The sequence below is a fragment of the Rattus norvegicus genome, chromosome 13, assembly GCF_036323735.1.
Source record: "Rattus norvegicus strain BN/NHsdMcwi chromosome 13, GRCr8, whole genome shotgun sequence".
Lineage (NCBI taxonomy): Eukaryota > Metazoa > Chordata > Mammalia > Rodentia > Muridae > Rattus > Rattus norvegicus.
This window is the reverse complement of record NC_086031.1, coordinates 4,367,860-4,386,835: the sequence shown is the minus strand read 5'-3', so window position 1 is coordinate 4,386,835 and position 18,976 is coordinate 4,367,860. Positions and strand designations below refer to the sequence as shown.

Here is an 18,976-nt window from a genome sequence, read left to right as displayed (position 1 = left end):
TTGCCATGGAAGTCACTTATAATCTTACCACTCCATCATGCTTCAAGGGACAAGCGGTTTTATACACCAGCCAAATCATGAGTTCAATAAGAGATGTTTACTCAGAAATGAATTACAAAATTATCAACAAATGTTCTTGACATTCCTCTCTATCCTCTATATACATGCAAACATTCTCATGTGTAATACTTCACAGGTTTGCACATATTTATGCAAACATGCATTAAAACATATAAACCTACACCCCACTACACCCAAAACCTAAGAAAGCAGAAATAATGAAACTGATAACCGTCCCAGTGGTGAAATTATACCTTAGCTACATATTATACTTTAAAAGCTACATTTCATAAACTTTCTCGTATTCTGCTGTCAATGTATTGGACAACCTGTGTATATTAAAAATAACCCTAATATATCTTGGTGACAAAACAGTGTCAAGTTACATTATTGATTCTGGGAATCCATCAAGTAATGAGTCACTGATCAGAGCATTTCATGTGGTCACCTTGGAGAAGTAAAGCAGTACTAGGAGGTGCACCATATTTTATAAAACACAGAGCGTGTGCATGATCCAGAGAAAGCACTAATGCTTACAGCACAGGTCGTCACCAAATTTGTGCAAGACACTCTACTTTGATTTAAATTTTTTTTCATGGCCAACTGTATCTTGATAGGCATATCCATCAGTACTTAAGCAATGCAAAACTCAATCTATTACAGTAAAGACACACACTCCAATAATGACATCCTTTCCTACCTATTAAAGATATGCATGTAGTGTCTCCACATTTCTAGGTGATATCAAACACAGTTTTTCATTTGGGCTAATGGCTAATGTTGCTAATTGGAAAATAAAGATTCATCTGTTAAAAGAGTCTCAATGAGGGGTTGTTTAGATTAGGCTAACCTGTGGGCATGTACTGATTATGTTAATCCTTGTTGGAGGATCTAACATAAAAGTAGGTGACACTACTTTTTTTTTGGGGGGGGGTCCTAGACTACATAAAAGACAAGAAGGTGAGTTGAAGATAAACATACATGTATTCATTCTCTCTGTGTCCTTAACTGTAGAAATGAGGGATTGCTTCAAGTCCCTGCCGCTACTTTATCTAGTGATGGATTCTAATCTGGAACTGTGAACCAAATAGGCACCTTCTTCCCTATTGGTTTTGTTGGGATATTTTATCACAGCAACTGGACTGGACACTAATGAAATTACTGAGCAAATCATTTATTGATTCAATCAGTGTTTCATTATTTTTTTAATATTTCAGATGAATTAAACAAAAATGGAAATGTTGGGACTTCAATAGTCTCTGACCAGATGATATTTGAAAATGTACCTATTAGTAAATACTGAACAGTGTTACATAAAACAAGAGTTTAAGATGGCCTTCAAAATCTTTTCTTTTCTTTTTTTTAGTTTCATCAAAATAAACTCAACAAAGCACAATAATTGCTAACATGGGACTCACTGGAGAATCAAGCATAACAGAAGTGAGCATGCTCCTTAAACTGACTTTTGGTAAAACTCTATCAAGATGTCTCTTCCACTCCAATACACCTTGCACAATTTATATGATTTCTGGTCAAGTTATATATAAATATCTGCTGATATTTGATACAAATATCTGCAAAAATTTGATACAAAACACTCTTGCCTCTTTTCACTTTTAATTTGCACAAAGTTCACATTTTTCTGTTCTTCTGATAGTTGAGTAGAAAACTAGTCCTTTAGATTCTTCTTCTGTCATAGCAACTCATAAATATTGCGTGATGATACATTAGACTTTCACATGGAGTACAATTTATGAAAAGTTCAAAATATGTGAACTGATTTCACCAAAAATAAGCTATTAAATCTTAATAAATGTATACTTCCTCCAAAAAATGATATGTGATTGTTTAAATAGAACTAAGGCAGCAAAATAAATGTAAAGTTTTTCAGTAGCATATCATATTACTTATAGGAGTGATTATCTAAATGACACACACTCATAAGAATGTTTTAAATCACTCAATCTTAATTTCTGTTGTGCATATACAACACAGTTAAGGGAGACACATGTACAGCAGGTCATGAAGTGAAAATCTGATGTTCCTATATTGTTGTATAGCCTCTCATTAAGCAACTATGTTTTAAGTGATAATACTTGCAGATTCAAAAATTATAGTAGCCCACATATTAAGGAAGCAAATAATAAATGTGCAAGAAATGGAGATGAATTTGTACAGTTGGTGGTGAGCTATCCACTATTGGTCTTGGTAGAAAACACAGCTGAAAAAAGACATGTAGAATGGCTAATGGGTAATTTATTCAGTGTTCTGTCTAAGCATGCAAATTCAAGTTTTAAACAGAGGCATGCACCCTTAGTTTTTAATAATATTGTGTTATAACATCATTTAAAACCCTAACTTGTATTTAAAGATTTACTTTAAGAGCTCTGTAAGTTGTATTTTCAAAATTTCTCTCTACTACATTTCAGCTCAAAGTTTGGACTTATTATCAGAACTGGAATAAAATATCTAAAATACTCCCCCCATCTCACAAACACACACACACACACACACACACACACAAACACACACACACATATATAGACATGTACACACATTCACACCTACACATGAGCACCATGAAAAGCAGTGACACTTCTTAGTTCTAACTTCCATCCTCACTACCCAACGTATGCACAATATAATTAACTTGTCTATTACTATTGATGGATAAAATGAGGGAGGGAGGGGAGTGCAAGAACTGTGGAAATAAAGGAAGGGACAAATTGAAACAACAATTTCTTAATTCTGGATCTATCTATTCTCAATACTAAGGATGGCCACCTTTCTAGAGAACTTACTGGTACTAGTGTTTACTGACTGAATGGAGTGCTGAAGACATCTCTTCAGAGAACTGGTTTCTTCTCTGTACAACATCTAATCTACCCCAGTGATGTGAACTCATAGAATATCAAAATACACCTAAATTTTAAAAAAGTGACAAAGATAGATATGTAGTGGTAGACCCTAGTTCTTACTGAAGTATAACAGCTATTAAGAGGCTTGGCCTGGTAGACAGTAGGTAGGTTATGGGTTTCCTGTGAAGGACCTTAGGGGCCTTCACCAGCCTTATACCCATTGCTTCAGGACAAGAATTAGGCCAAGTAACAGCTTCCTGCCTCAGGTCAAGGATAGGCCAAGTTCCATTCTCCACCCAAAGTTCTAGGGAGGAGCAGGGACATTTTTGAAAAATGGCAGAATGTACTGAGTGATAGTCACCTGATCCTCTGATCCCAGATAGAATTCGAATGCATGTCATATGCTTGCTTGCCAATAGATCCAATGGTAAATATGCTTAGCTAATAAGTTTAAACTGTAATCTTGCTGGTATAAACTGTACTTCTAAAAAGTGTAAAAACAGCATGTTATACCCATTCAGGGTTGCCTTCTAGTCACTTGCCACAAGGGGCTGATTGAGGGTTGATCCCGACATGCCAGAAAAAATAAACCTCTTGCCTTTGCATTGAATTTCGTTCTCCTGTCTTTCTTGAGGAGTAGGGGGTGTCCCTGTATTTAAGACTCACTTTGAGCCTTACAGTAGCCCATTCGCTAGAATACTTCATTCTACTCATAAAGCTATGGGATTGGTCACAAATACTGTATACACCAGCCATGGTGGTGTACAATTGCAATTCCAGTATTCCTCTAATTGTTGTTAGCTCATATCTCCAAGCCTCTAACGTGAATCACTAATTAAGAAAATGCTCTATAGACTTACCTACAGGACATATATAGAGACATTTGCTTAACTGAGAGTCCCTCCTTCAAGTGTCTCTATTTTGGGTTATGATAACATAGAACGTACCAGTACACTTCCCAATGTATACTACTGAAAATTAGAGTTAACTGGATTAGTCAAACTATCTGATCACAATATTAAAAATAGTTATCACTAGTCAAGTATCACTAGGATAAGTGAAGAGCTCGAGTCTCAATGACTACACAGTACACTTCTTTTCTAATGATCCAAAACATAAAATTGTATTAATGTCTGAAAACAATAAACATGAGCAGAAACGTTAACAAAAGAGTCTGAGAGGGCCACTACATTTGAGTATGAGTAGCACAAAACTTATTGTGAAGACTATAAAGCTACAATAAGATATATGTAATGAAAAATAGTTTCATATTGTGTTTGCTTTTTTTGAAAAATACTAGGAATTGTCCTTAACCTAGAGCACAAAGCTATCTTGAAGGTATTTAGCATAAAGATAATATAAATGTCTCCTACCTACAAACAACTGGCTAGTCAAATGAAGTCGGAAATAGGCTTCCTCTGAGGCCTCTCTCATGCTCTGTGGAAGGTTGTCCACCTGAAGGGAGGTCTCCTTGAGGTTTCTCTCAGCCCGGATATAATGCCATTGATTGTCATTCAGAGGATAAGGAGACTGTATGAGGAGCTCCACAGGGCCATTCCCAACATCAATGGTGAATGTGATCTCAGAAGGAGCTGCAGCAAAAGAAGAAAAAATAATAAAGGCCATTGTCAATGTGTTCTAGTCACAAGAATGTTCAGAATGTTTAGTGAAAAGATTTATATGTCTCCAATGTGGAGAGGATGTTTCTAAGCTGTGTATAGCACTGGATCACTATTGTAAGCATAGTGATAGTGATAATTATAGTGACTATTTGATGATTCTGGCAATAGAGGAAAGGATAGTGCTGGAGTTGGTGCTGATGGAGACAGTGATGATATTTATGTTAATGCTTGCAGAAATGGTATCTATACAGTTTAACAGAGAAACCACAAATTAACTTTGTATAATGAACAAACAGGTTTTCTTTTTTTTTCTTTTTCTTTTTCTTTTTTTTTTCCTTTTTTCATTTTCCCCTTTTTAGCAACTCTAGGAAAGGCAAAATTTTCATCAATTATCAAGGAGAAACCGGTCAGGAAAAAAAGCATCAAAAATAGTGGTATCTGTTTGTAAAAGTAAAGATTCTTAACAAGTTACCCTTATCCTCTGAGGATTTTATAAACACAAAAAAATGAGAACAGTTCATTTTAAGCCTACGTTGAAGACACAGTGGTCTCCTGAGTACCTGTAGCCTTCACGTATCATATCTGGGCTCTTTCTTAGGCCTTTATAGCTTTTTCTCTTTCCTAGGCCTAAAGCAGCAAGTGGGTTTCTATTTGACCATGGCATAAACTGTCAGGTTAGAGACCTCCAAGCTCAATACAACCTAAGTCTATGCCTCCCAAGGCTCTAACCTTATTAGAAAACTGCTCTTGTAAATGAAGCTCAGTGATAGAGGGCTTCTGGTAACTGAAAACAGAAACCTTTGCTGTCATGTGAGTCCTAACCTTAAAGAGAAGCTAGAAGTTGGTGCCTGCAAACAACAAAAAGAGTGATGACACCATAGACTACAGAACCACCATTGCCTCAAGAAGTTCTTATTTTAAACTTCAGTTTTCTTACCTAAAAATTGAGAGTAAAAAGACAGCTAACTATGAGGTTATCTGTGTGCTTATCTTGATGACATACTTTGAGTTGTTCATTGAACGAAGTAGGTGCTTATAATTGATGGTTTTATTATATCTGTAATATGTGATTGCTAGGTATGGCTGGGTATGACAGTATGACATGGCTCCTGACCTGGAGCAGAGCCAGAGGATATTAGTTTTCTTGAGTGTTGTTGGATGCTGTGAGCATAAACTTGTATAATAATATTCTTATTTTACTCCATGTTTCTCCTCTGGATAATGTTCTCCTTGCCAATGTTAATGATTCAATAGTAATCAGAAATAGAATCAGGGAAGCAAGAAGACATGTGTCTGATAATCCTCAGCAAAATGGTGATGCTGTGACCTTCAGGAGAGCCCTTAAGAGTGTTGGAAAGAACTCTGAAAACATGAGGAGTTCAAGAGTACATATATCAGTATAAGAACTGTCATTTACAGGATTCCTCAGCTATTCAAAGTAAAAAAATACAATATGAATTTTATGAGGCCCCTTTCAGGCATCTGAAAGAACACACAAAATTACACTAATGAGTCAGTTTAGTCCAAATGATACCAAGGAAGGACACATGATTTCATCAATAGAAGAAAAGAATGGAATTATGAAAGTGAAACGAATAGTTCAAGAAACAAGACTCAGATAGATGGTTGTATAATATTAATGGTAAAAGGGTGTTCTCCTCCAAGAACTTCATCAAATAAATTTGATCCATATATTCTTCTCCCTAAATGATGTAGGTGTATGTAATACCTAAATAGAGTTTGGGGACAGACAAAATGTCTGGTATCAAGAAAAAAATATCTTGATGATATCTCTACTTTGTGGGATTGCTTAATACTTTCCAATAATAAGCCTTGAATTTCTGAGATAGAAAAGCAAAAAGAGTCCATATAGTAAAAGAATATATTGAGTTAGCTAAAACTAATGAAAAAGTCAACACAAACAAGAGCTCATTAAATTACAATACACATGTACACACAAACACACACATATATTCATATATATGATGTAAAGATAATTTTATCACATAAAAATGGCATGTATATCTAGTCTTGGCAACTACAAGGGTTGTGTCTAGCAAACCATATAGGATTTGCTATGTTAAGAATAAATGCTATGTAAAAAATACCTGCTGTCTAACTTCATTTGCCAAGTATGCTCTGTATTTCAGTTTCTATTTCTGAAAGTCAAAGGGATAAGTCATGAAATTAGCAAAAGGGAACCTAGGGTAAAAGATTAAACTGATATGCAATTTCTCGGGATGTAGCTTATATAAATAAAAGATTAAATGAACTTTGTTCTTCAAGAGAGCAATCTTGTCATTCTACCATTCCCATTTACCCCTTCCTCAGGACCCTCAAGCTGAAGCTGAAAATCAACATGTGATTATTCGATGCACATAAATTCATTTACTTTACAAAGCCATGCACTTAAAGAATAGGACTGACAGGATCATCCTCCTTAAAAAAAACAAAGAAAATGAAAACAAAGGAGGCCTTGAGTTCTTTAATGTTTCTTTTTCTTTTCTTTTCTTTTCTTTTTTTTTTTTTCCGGACCTGGGGACCGAACCCAGGGCCTTGCGCTTGCTAGTCCAGCGCTCTACCATTGAGCTATCCCCAACCCCTATTTAATGGTTCTTAATTCTTCTTGTCTTTCCACTTTTTGTGTTTGTCCATGAATGTGGAGATCCACATGAGTGTCTGTGTATTTAGGAATGATGGCATGTATGTATGTGTTAGATAAACAAGTAGATACACAGGTAGGTGATAGATGGGTAAATAATAGATAAATAGGTAAGTGGATAGAGATAGATAGATAGATAGATAAATAGATAGATAGATAGATAGATAGATAGATAGATAGATATAGATAGATAGATAGATAGATAGATAGATATGCATATATTTGTGGGGTCATATGGAGCTTATAGTCCAACCTCAGTTGTTGTTACTCAGGTGCTCTCTACTATATTTTTCTGAAGCCACGTGTCTCATTACCCTGGACTCAGAAATTAGGTTATGCTGGTTGACCCAAATGGGTCTATGGAATTATACTGTCTCCTTCTCTCAATACTGGGATAACAAGAACAAGATACCACACTTGAATTTTAATGTGTGCTCTGAGGATCAAGTTCAGATTCTTATGCTCATAAAGCAATTGCTTGTCAGTTAAATCATTCTCCTAGGCCTGTTTTCTATTTCTGTTTTAATTTTTTCAATTATTATTTATTTTATGTGCTTAAGTCTTGTATGTTTTATACAACATGGATGTCTCATATTTTGAGAAACCAGTTTGAGGTAACTTGAATTACCATGTAAATGGCTGGAATTAACATGTAAATGATGGGAACTGAACACAGGTCTTCCATAAAAACAAGTGTTGTTAGCTGTTGTGCCACCTTTCTGGCCTTAGCATCTATTTTTTATTCTGATCGTTAATTCCAGCATGTAGTTTTCTTCACCTCAAAATCAAATATTTATTTAAAGGTAATTTGATTTCACATGTGTATTTCTCTCTATATATGCAGGTAAAACATTCATGAAAAATGGGAAGAAATATTAAAGATTTGGGTAAAATTCTCCCTAAATTCTTAGTCTAAAAATTTCCCATCAGAGGAAAGCTTACATTACAGGAAGCTTGTAGCTCTGCTCTTCCTGACACATTCTGTCTCCATTCTTGCCTGTACTGACCTTGGCTAGACCATGAATCTTGTGTACTATATGATCTGACTGCTGTCTCTCACACCAAGTAATCTGCAAGCTGTAGAACAATGATTTTTAACCTGTGGGTTGAGACATTTTTGGTAGAAGGACCCTTCCTTTATGGTCATATATCAGTTACCCTGCATGTGAGATATTTTCATTATTATTTATAATAGTACCTTATAGTAATGAAAATAATTTATGGTTGGAGTCACCACAGTGCAACTGTATTAACAGATGGTGTCATTAGAAATGTTAAGAGCCACTGTTATAGAGGAAACATTACTTGTCACAGACATAGACACCAGCAATGGGAATACAGCAAACTCTGGCCTGCGTTCTGCTAAGTACCACCCTCAGCATAGAGGTGGGTTCTGAGAAAAGAAGTGTCTAGGAGTGGCAAAACACTGACTTGAAGTCAAACAGTGTGTCTAAGCTGGATAGATTGTGCAGAACTGTCTTTTAGAACTGCTCTCCCCTCTCTCTCTCTCTCTCTCTCTCTCTCTCTCTCTCTCTCTCTCTCTGTCTGTCTCTCACTCTCTCTGTATTCTACTCTCTGCTAGAAAGATTTTTCTTGCTATTCTAAAAACTCTCTGGTTAAGACAACTCTTTCATGTAGAAAAATTCTCAAATCTATCTGAATAACGCATGTATTTTCTGATCAATATCAGAAAAGTTGCTATAAAAAATTACAGAATCTTCTGACCAAGTTAGAAATACATTTAGAACAATTTGTGAAGAGCAGTTTTTACTCTGCAGAGATCTCCAGACAACTCAACTCTCTCTAGTGAAAATTATAAAAACCTGATATCTTTTCTGTCTAGTCATTTCATGCAGACCAAAAGCCCATGTTTTTATTTACATATCATTTCACTTATTTATTTCAGGTTCACTTTTGGCTATCCTATGAATTAACATCCCGTGACTCTTTGATTCTTAGGAAAGAGCAAGCATACAATATTTTCTTAACTGTGTAAAAGAATTGAGAGCTGTGTCAGCCTTTGTTAAGCATAGATCATAATTTAGTTGAGGGGACTCTGCCCAGAAGTTTACCATTTCCAACAAACCTTGGCCTAACCTTATTCTGTCCTAGGATGACTCTCAACCCAAGGATATACTTGTCTTTTTAAGCATAAACAAAAAAATTATCTGGGTGTTATCTCTTAATATCACCACTCCATAAATCTTTTTATCTCCTTGCTTAGTAATTTTCTTACAAGTTGGCTCGTAGTACAGCTGATTTTGTTCCTTCTCACTCACAAAGGCTTTCATATAATTCATATTGCATAGTTAAAAAATTGTATCTTTTCAAATGAATGAAGAATCACACCAGGGTTCTGTCACAGGGGCATTAACCATGACACTTTGTCCCCTCCAAGGCCATGCCAGGTTGAGGAGAAACCGTGGAGGAACACTTGCTTAGTAAAAATCCAGTCCCAGCCCTGTGCTTGTGTACATACAGATGTGGTGATACCAAGACTGCACTCCTCAAAAAGAACATGTGCTGGTCCTGCATTTCTCTTCAGCTGCTTTTGATTTTTACACCTGGGTTCCAGGATCCTTGTAAAACCTTTTAAAATTTTTTTTTATCATAACTTTTCTTTATTTCAATAACAAATAATGTTTAAATCAATCATTCCTTCTCAATATGAAAGAGAATCAGTAAAACAAACAATAGTAGTAACATTATAGTAATTAATGCATGGCATAAGCCATACACTGCTAAGCATTTTCCATCACTGGATTCAATTGAGCCTCATTACAAACATTTTAGAGAGAACAATTTCATCACTGAATGAACTGAGCACAGTTATAAGGTTGTCACAGTGTCTTTAAATGCTAAGATTTAAACCTGGTAATATGTTCTAGAGCTTATATTTTTAACCCATGCCTCCGAGCTCATTTCTTATATAGTCTCCCATGACAATAATACTACAACAAATAGTAGAGGTAAATGCACACAGTTGAATATCAAATGTATGAATGAATAAATGAATGATTGAATTGGTAAAATAAGCCTATATGATATACTCCAGACTTTGTGATAGGCCTCAGGGACAGTCACACAATCTCTTGCAACTGGATAGGAAATTGGGACGCAGTCACACTTTCGAGCTATCACTAACTTTTCCATGCAACTGTCTCACAAGGACATTTTCTCATGATTTGCTCCTTTATTGTCCAAGACAAATTTAAGAGGCCTTTGGTTGGTATTTATCAAGCCAGACCTAGACCATAGGATGTTCACAAATGAATGAAGATTGATGAGCTACTATTCTCTTTTGTGAAGATTCTCAAAGGAATAGTCTGTAGACTGGAATGCTTCATAAGGGTTTGAAGTAGAGAAGTCTAGCAAAGGCCCTTGTAATGTTTTTCCATTCCTTTACAGTAGTAATGTATCACTGTACCCCAAAAGGAATCCTTTCATGCCTATTCTCTAGTGCCCATCACACTATTTAGTTTAATGCTTCATGAGGAGACATTCATGCATTCTTGACTACTCATCCAGGGCAGGGATGGTGATGCCTCTGTATTGTGCTGGTCAACTCATTATCCACTATACAGCTAAAAAGGATGAGTGGATATATGTATGAGTTAAAGTCCACTTATGAGAAGGTACAAGATTCCCATGGCTAGTTAGCTACTCTAATAGCCTGTCATCTCATTATCATATGATAAATATATGTTCAGTAAAGCACTGCTTAACTTCTTTAGGCATGGACTCTTACAAAGTCAATTCATGCTTTGAGTCGTATATTCCACAAACACTGTCTGATACCATAATGCTGGAACTTTCTGAACCCTGAACTCAGATTTGAATGGAGATAATTTATCTTTGTATTAAACCTAAAATTCTAGACTCATCAAACATTTATGCAAACAAGAGAAAGGATATTTGGAAGAAATAGAGATATTGTGTGGATCCTATGTCTTTGGACTTCCTGTTCAAACCCTTTATGTTAAATGTGATGGTTAACCTGAATTTTCACCTTTGTTGGATTTAATGCTTCCATGTTGAAAACCCTCTGGGCATCTTCACTCAAAGTTTCAAGATTATGTTAATAGAGTTTAGAAGACCTACTCTAAATATAGGCTTCATAATTTCTTAGTAGTTAGAATACCTCACTTAAATAAAAATATTATTAAAAATATCAGGCAAAATACATCATTCACATCTCTCTGTATCCTGTGTGACCAGTTCCCGTGTGACAAGTTGTCTTAAATTCTTGGTGCCATGTCGTCTCTGAAATTAAGGACTCAAACTCCGAGCCAAAAATTAAGCCTTTGTTTCTTAAGTTGCTCCTCCCAAGTATCTTTTTCCACAACAAGAAGAGAAATTATTAATCTGACCATCTTCTTCCCATGCATATTAGACAATGAGTTGTGCTACAGTATTCACAGTGATGACCACAGATAGTGTTGTTTAATAATGAAGAGAATGCAGTATAATATGAAATTAGAATGATCAATCACCAATATAAAATTTAATTGTCATTTTAACTTTTAGGATTTTGGAATTTTTGAATATCTTACCTATAAATCAACAACTTCGTAAAACTTTTAATAATTCACTGAAAATAGTCACTCTGAAAACTGTTTGTCTACATTTATCTATGTCTATACAATATATATGTGCATATATCCATACATACAAACATATAAACATACATACATACATACATACATACATACATGCAATTTTTTCTATTGAGAAACATGGGGAAATTCTAATTGAGATGGCTTTCAGAGACCGCTTGAGATAATATTACTCTCTTGAGATTATATTACAATATTACAATTTGCAGGTACCTTTTGATATTTAAAATATTAGAATTCTCTCCTACTACATATGGGTTCACAGCATTTAACTCATGTCACCAAGTTTGGTGTCAAGTGACTTCTATATTAACCATCTTGCTGTCACAGGAATTTTTTTATAAGTTACTTATTTCAACACAAACAAGAAATTGGTGCCTTTAGAGATAATATTAGATTGGTCACCATGTTTTTTACTTTTCTCTAAGGTCTTAGTGAGATCTAGTGCTTTCCTTAGTTATGCATGGCATTTGCATAAGCAGTGCATGTTTTTCCTTCCTTAACCATTTTCACTGATATGAAAGCAGTTGTGGGATCTGGATATTAGGGAGATGACATGGATTGCAGCCGAAGAAGGGATTTCAATTCAGGGAAACAGCTAGATTTAGTCTAAAATACATATGCATAAGTATAAGAAGATGGAGAAAATTGACCACATATCACTTTATGGAAGAATTAAACCACAGTTAAAGTGATCCCCATGTCCTCTGCACATAGTGATATAACCACTGTCAGTGAATTCTCATTCTATTGGTGCCAGTTAAAATGAGTTTTATAGTGATTATACCCAAATGTATCCCCTTGACATCCAAGAGTCACTAAATCTGTGATGGATAAATAAGTAATGAGTATTGCAGAAATGTACAAAGTTGTACTTGTGGGGACCAAAATTTACATATGTTGTAGACTGGCATTCATTGATAGATGACTCAATCAATAAAGTACTTATTTCATAAGCATAAATTTCTGAGTTTGATCCCTAGAATCCACATGCAAGGGCTAGGCATCGGACACATCTTGACATTCCTCACACTGGCGAGTTAGAAACAAGAGAATCTCTAACGCATACTGGCAGGTCAGCCTATCCTAGTCAATGAGAGACTCTGTCTTAAACAAGGTAAATGACATTTCTGAAAGGATACTGAGCAGTATTATTTTTGCTTACACACTCACTTAAAAGAAGAAAGGAACACAGAGAGAATAGGGAAGAAACTTTCCCCCAACTATTGGATCATACAAAGTTATCTCCCTACACACCTAATGTGAGTTTGCAATGACAAGCACTATTTTTACCCCAGCACCCCAATTAAGAACACATTGTTTCAGTTCTAAAAGACATAGTGACTCTGTTATTTTTTCATAGACTGTAACACCAAACTAAAGGTAAAGAAACTGAAATGCTTTAGTTGGAAGGGACCCCAGATTGAGGTGGGTTGGAAGTTGAAAGAAATTAGAAATCAGAAACCTCCTTCGCTCTGTCCAACAATCTAAATACACCAATCTTGAAAACTGCTGTTTTCAGAGCTAAGAGGAGCACTCTTGGAGAATGGGACTGTACCTTTTCTGTGTCACTGCCTGTATTAAAGGACTCTTCCTTTCCTTGTAGCTTGCCTGAAGGAGTTCTTGATATGAGCTCCTTGGCATTAAAAAGTCTACCTCCTTCAATGCGTAATGTGATTATGTCTGTAGCTAACCAGAGTTAAGTTTTTGCCATTTTGTTTGACTCTTTTCCCTTCATAACAATAGTAACAACAACAGTAAGTTTTCCAAATATACAGGTTTATAGTATTGCTTTTATGTTTATATAATTATTTCCTTCTAATAAAAAAGATTGAGCTCTGGGTCTTGTGGATGCTAGTCCTTTTCTACTAGTGAACTACATCACCAGACTTCAGTATTACACCTAAAACAATCTGATACCACATGCTTATGTTTATTAATTGAATATATGTTAATAGTAAACATCAAATTTTTACATGATACACTTTGTTTTCTTAAAATTTAATATTAATTTGAATTTAAAATGTATAGTACAAGGGAACAGTGCACTACTACAAAGTACAAACAAATAAGACAGTGATCTGGAATTAACACTAACTCATTGCTCATTAACCTGTGATAATAAAGCATAATATTAAGTGTCAGTTTAATGAATAAAAGAGCTACAGGGCCTGTTTTTGTTTTAATTGCACATTGAGGTTATTATATCCACACTATGGAATGGTTGATATTGAACTTGCTTTTCAGACTCTCACAAAATTAGGTATGAAAGATTTCTATTTTTCATAAAATCACAAGTGCTTCCTTCATCAATAGGTGGGGTATTGGACTAGAGGAAATTGAAAAGTAACAAGGAGACACTTTCTTTTCGGTGTGAAATCTGAAACTACATTAGGCATAGTTAGTTGCTGACCCATCTGATGGATGAATAGCAAAACAATTTTCTCCCATGCCCGCTTGCAAAGGTATTTGTCTCCTTTTGATGAACTCTCATTTTTTCAATATCTGTAGCTAAAAGAGTTGCTTAGCTTTAATGAATATTATATGCAGTTATATCACTATGATATTGTCAATATCCTCAGTCAACCTATTGGAAAACATCCACATAGACAAGGGTAGAGAAATGCCCAAGAACAAGCTCAAGCAGCTGTGGTCAGAGCAGAATAAGGACCAGGTGGAGAAGAGGTAGTAGAAACCACTCAGTGCAAAGATCTTGAAAGCAATAGTAAGAGAGACTAAAATGTGTTTAATGTTAGTTTGTTTATTTAACTGTGTGTTTGTGTGTGACCATGCACAGATATAATGGTACACATGTGGGCAGCCCATGTGTGTCCACATTCATGGAGAGGCTATAGGGCAACCTTGATGTCATTCCTGAGAATGTCTCAAACTTGTTCTGTGAGATAGAGATTTTCACTGACTGAAAGGATTGACTTTGTCTCCCCCAAACTTGGATTCTGAGCACACACCACTACATTACATAGATTTCTTTTTTCTCCTGAGATTTAGGGATAAAATTCTAGATCTCCTGGTTGTAGATTAAGGTCTTTACTGACTAAGCTTTCTCCCAAGGCCTTTGTACTTGTTTATTGTTTTATAATCATCATTCATTGGTGATTTTAAGGTATAGAGGTATCTGATGCTTTGATTTAATGGGAAATCTGTGTTTACTGATGCTGAATGACCTTGCCCTCAATTGGTGTTTGCTATATCAATAATGTTCCTGTAGCTAATGGCTGAGCATGGGACAGGATATTGAAAGTTGTGCAAGACAATCAGAATGTAGAGAGGAGAAAAAGACACAGTAGCAGAGAAGATAAAGGACACTAGCAATCTGAGTTTTCAGGAAAATGACCTCTGTCTATTTCCCCGACTTTTCCTGAGGTGAAGATTTAGGAGTGCCCAGTCCCTAAGTTAGGCATTCCATTTTAAGAATAAATAGTGTGGCGCGCGCGCGCGCGCGCGTGTGTGTGTGTGTCTCTGTGTGTGTGTGTGTGTGTGTGTGTGTGTGTGTGTGTGTTTGTGTTTCCATTCATGGATCCAAGATAGCTTCTGAGCAGGTATACAGTTGGGACATGCCAGGAGCACAAGGCAGGCAGCCAAATCACCCGCTACAATAAGGCTTTTTAGTGATATTACATTTTACCACCAAAGGCACCCACACATTAATGCACACACACACACACACACACACACACACACACACACACACATACTAAAGGTACCTTTAATTTTTAACAAAAAACAGGTGGCATTTAATGACTTAACAGTTAGTAAACGTTATACCCTGGGAAAGTTAATACAAACAACTGCATATACTCCACTTCCTCCATATAAAATCAGGTAAATGTGTTTGACTTTAAGAGAAAAATAGCAGCTTCCCTTTTTCGTCTTTTTGCTTTTCTGTTACCCTCTGTAATCTGCATGCATACATATACCGGTGTCATCCATAGAATCAAAGAACTCAAGCACTGCAAATCCTTGATGATTTGTTTATTCTGCATTAATTATTATAATTAATTCTGCATTAAAATTTTATGAACAATTTTTGGGTGCTTTGATATTTTGAAATTATTAGAATTTATCCCAACAAAGGCTGATTATGGATAGTGTTTTGAGTTTAATATAAAAACTGTTTTTTCAAACTTTGCTTGTATTGAAAAACCATCCAAAACCTTTTGAAAAAAATTTTAATTAACAATGAATGAAAATATTACCTTATCAGTGTAACAGAAATGTTAATGCAATTAACCTTTGTAGTCTAATTTGAACATGAACAAATCAGGAAATCATCTTTTGTGAAATAATTAAGAACAAAAAAAAACAAAATTATTACTGAAACAGACAAAAACACTGTTTTTCCTCTTTCATAAAATTTAACTGACCACTGTTATATTTTCTTTTCTTTTTCGGTACTTGCATGTATTTTTGTTAGCATGCTGACCTTCAGGGTCTCACAGTAGAAAGTCTTCTCATTCATCATTCTTTAGTGTTCATTTGACTTCATGAGTATTACCTCAAAGATGTCAGAGATGGGGCCAGGACTCTTACAGTGGACATAATTCATACATATAAACCTGATATTCATTGTTGCTGGTAAGAAAACAGTGGAAAATATACATGAATCTCACTGACTAGTTACAATCTTCTATTGGAGGGAGATAAAAATGTGCATGCATTCAAGCCTACATGTGCTTGCGCGTGTGTGTGTGTGTGTGTGTGTGTGTGTGTGTGTGTTGCTTGATAATACATGGCAGAGGTCGATGTCACAGTTCCTCATCAATTACTGTCCACAATATATTTTTTAGAGCAGTATCTTTCTCTGAACCTGGAGCTCACCATTCCTATTAGATATCCCATGTATTCAGCTGTTTATTACTACTCTCTTATGCAAAGAGTTCCTGGCTATGTTATTTGGGTTCTGGGGAACTGAACTCAGTTCCTAAGCTTACATGAAAGTACCTTACTGGTTGATGTGTCTTGACAACTCATAAAAGTAAAAGACTTTTGGAGCATGGGTACAACAGTAAAATGATCTGCATATGAAGACAACAGTGAATAGTAGTCATTCCTGCTTCCAATAGAGTGTAATGAGTATCACACAGATTAAAGTGACAGCTAAGAAATAACCATGCCTTTATAAAGAATTGAGCCTGCAAAATATATGCATGGCTATTCTTTTAATGTACATATCCTGATGAAACAATGACAAATGCTAATAGAATATAATAAATCATAAGACATTAGCCAGATTTGATAGTTTCAGTACTGGATTTCCTTGTAGCCAGTGGTATTAACTTTACACTAAAAACTTGTACTGATGGATAGTTTCAGAGAGAGACAAAGGGAGATCCTGCTCTGGGACCACTGACATTGAACTCATAAATGACAGCACTTACAGCTCATTTCAAGTCGGAGGAAGTCTTTAATGCCAAGGTTTTCTAGAAATACTCCAGATAAAGCAGTGGTCTTAAAAAAGAAGGAAATATCAGCGCTGAATTCCGCATGGAATGTAGGAAAGTAGAGGTAAGAAGCTTCAGTAGTAAATGAGACAGCATTCCAGAAATGTCCTGTGAAACACAGACACTTTAAACATTCGTTTTAAATGTGGTGTGAAAAAGCAATGGACTTGTGGGCAATTTTCAAAACTAGAAGGGAGTTGGAGCGAAAAAGTGAATGGAACCAAAATAGTTTGTGTTCATACAATTCAGATAAAGGGCCAGGTTGGGAGGAATGGATTGTACTCACGGTCACCATAGCAACGTAAGGGGCCAATTTTCCAAGCAGCTTCTGATTTTGATCTGTTGGTATCAGTAGTAATTATTTGAGTTACTGGCAAATGATCTTTGAAGGAAAGAAAACCAGTTTCTTTTGCCCTGCAAAACATAAATTTAAGGGAGGGGCAAAACATAAAGAGTAAATGATCAACACAATCTGTACTAAAATCCCTCTGCTTTCAATGGTGTATGATCCGCAGTGTTAATGTGACATTATACATCACTTCATTTTCCTATAAAAGAAGATTTATGTGAGTTACTAACTTGAAAAGAGGTATCACAAAGAGTCTTGATTTGGATGCAGACTGACATGTTGGAAGGAGCTTAATAGAACGTCTTTAATTAGGGGGCCTGTTTGAATTGTTGTTGAAATTCCAATTAGAGAAGTCATTTCCTGATAATGAACACCACTGAATTTTATATGTTCCCTAAATGTGCTTCATGTGCAAAGGTAGTTTACAAGATTACAGTGTTGATCATGGCCAAGAGGAATGCTCACTGCACTGTTTATGTGACATTAAACATTGCATCCCTCTCCTATACAATACAATCTTCTATCTGAGGAACTAGCATGAATACAGACATCACAACTCCTTTGCAAAACTCACTCAGAAGACTTGGCTGTACCACCTGCCAACAAGTTTTAATCAGCTTTGAATGTTCCAGATCACATTTTAAGTTGTGTGAAAATGAATTTCTATAGTTAATTGGATGCTTTTTTTCTTGGTTCTTTAGATCTTGCTGGCTAATGGCTCCCACTTTATTTTTGTTAATTATGCAAATAAGGAATTACCTAGCTTTATTTTGATAGAAAAACAAAAATAATAAAGAAAATGTTTCATTGTCTTTTAGGGTTGTCTTTTGGGATCCAAGTATGGATGGTACCACTTGGCAGAGCATAATGTCTGGAAATGTAACCTGGTGTGTTGTGGAGATAACAGTCCAATATTCTTTGTTTGTCAGCATGGTGACCTGAGTCTGGATCTTCTGAACCTCTACAAAATAAACCCACTCTTGTGGGCCTCACTTTTAATCATAGGACTGGGTAAATGAAGATGGACTGATATCTGTGACCTGCTGGCTAGCCTACATGGATAAATTAGTGAGCTCCAGCCCAATGAGAATCCTTATCTCAAAGAAATAAGATGCACTTTACAGTAACCAAAGAATAACAGAAACTGATTTCTGGCTTTCACATGTACATCTATACATGGTCACACAAGTCTATACAAAAGAATGAAAATATGCATACATGACCCGCAGATCCCGGCCCGCAGCAGCTCTCTGCTCCCAGACCCCGTGAGAGAGAGACCCAACCGCCTGGTCAGGTGGGCACTACTGAGGCTGCAGAGCAGAAGAGACCACCAACACTGCTCACCCC

General features: G+C 35.8%; 1 protein-coding gene across 4 annotated transcripts in view; it reads right to left on the bottom strand.

Annotated features, from left to right (window-relative positions):
- Cntnap5c (contactin associated protein-like 5C) overlaps nt 1–18,976 on the bottom strand; it is a 1,032,620-nt gene that overhangs the window by 167,049 nt on the left and 846,595 nt on the right. For 3 of the 4 annotated variants that reach the window (NM_001415869.1, NM_001047866.2, XM_063272211.1), the window contains 3 exon segments: nt 4,292–4,510; nt 17,218–17,388; nt 17,567–17,694. In NM_001415869.1, the coding sequence (NP_001402798.1) occupies nt 4,292–4,510; nt 17,218–17,388; nt 17,567–17,694 (518 nt within the window). 4 annotated transcript variants of the gene reach the window in all.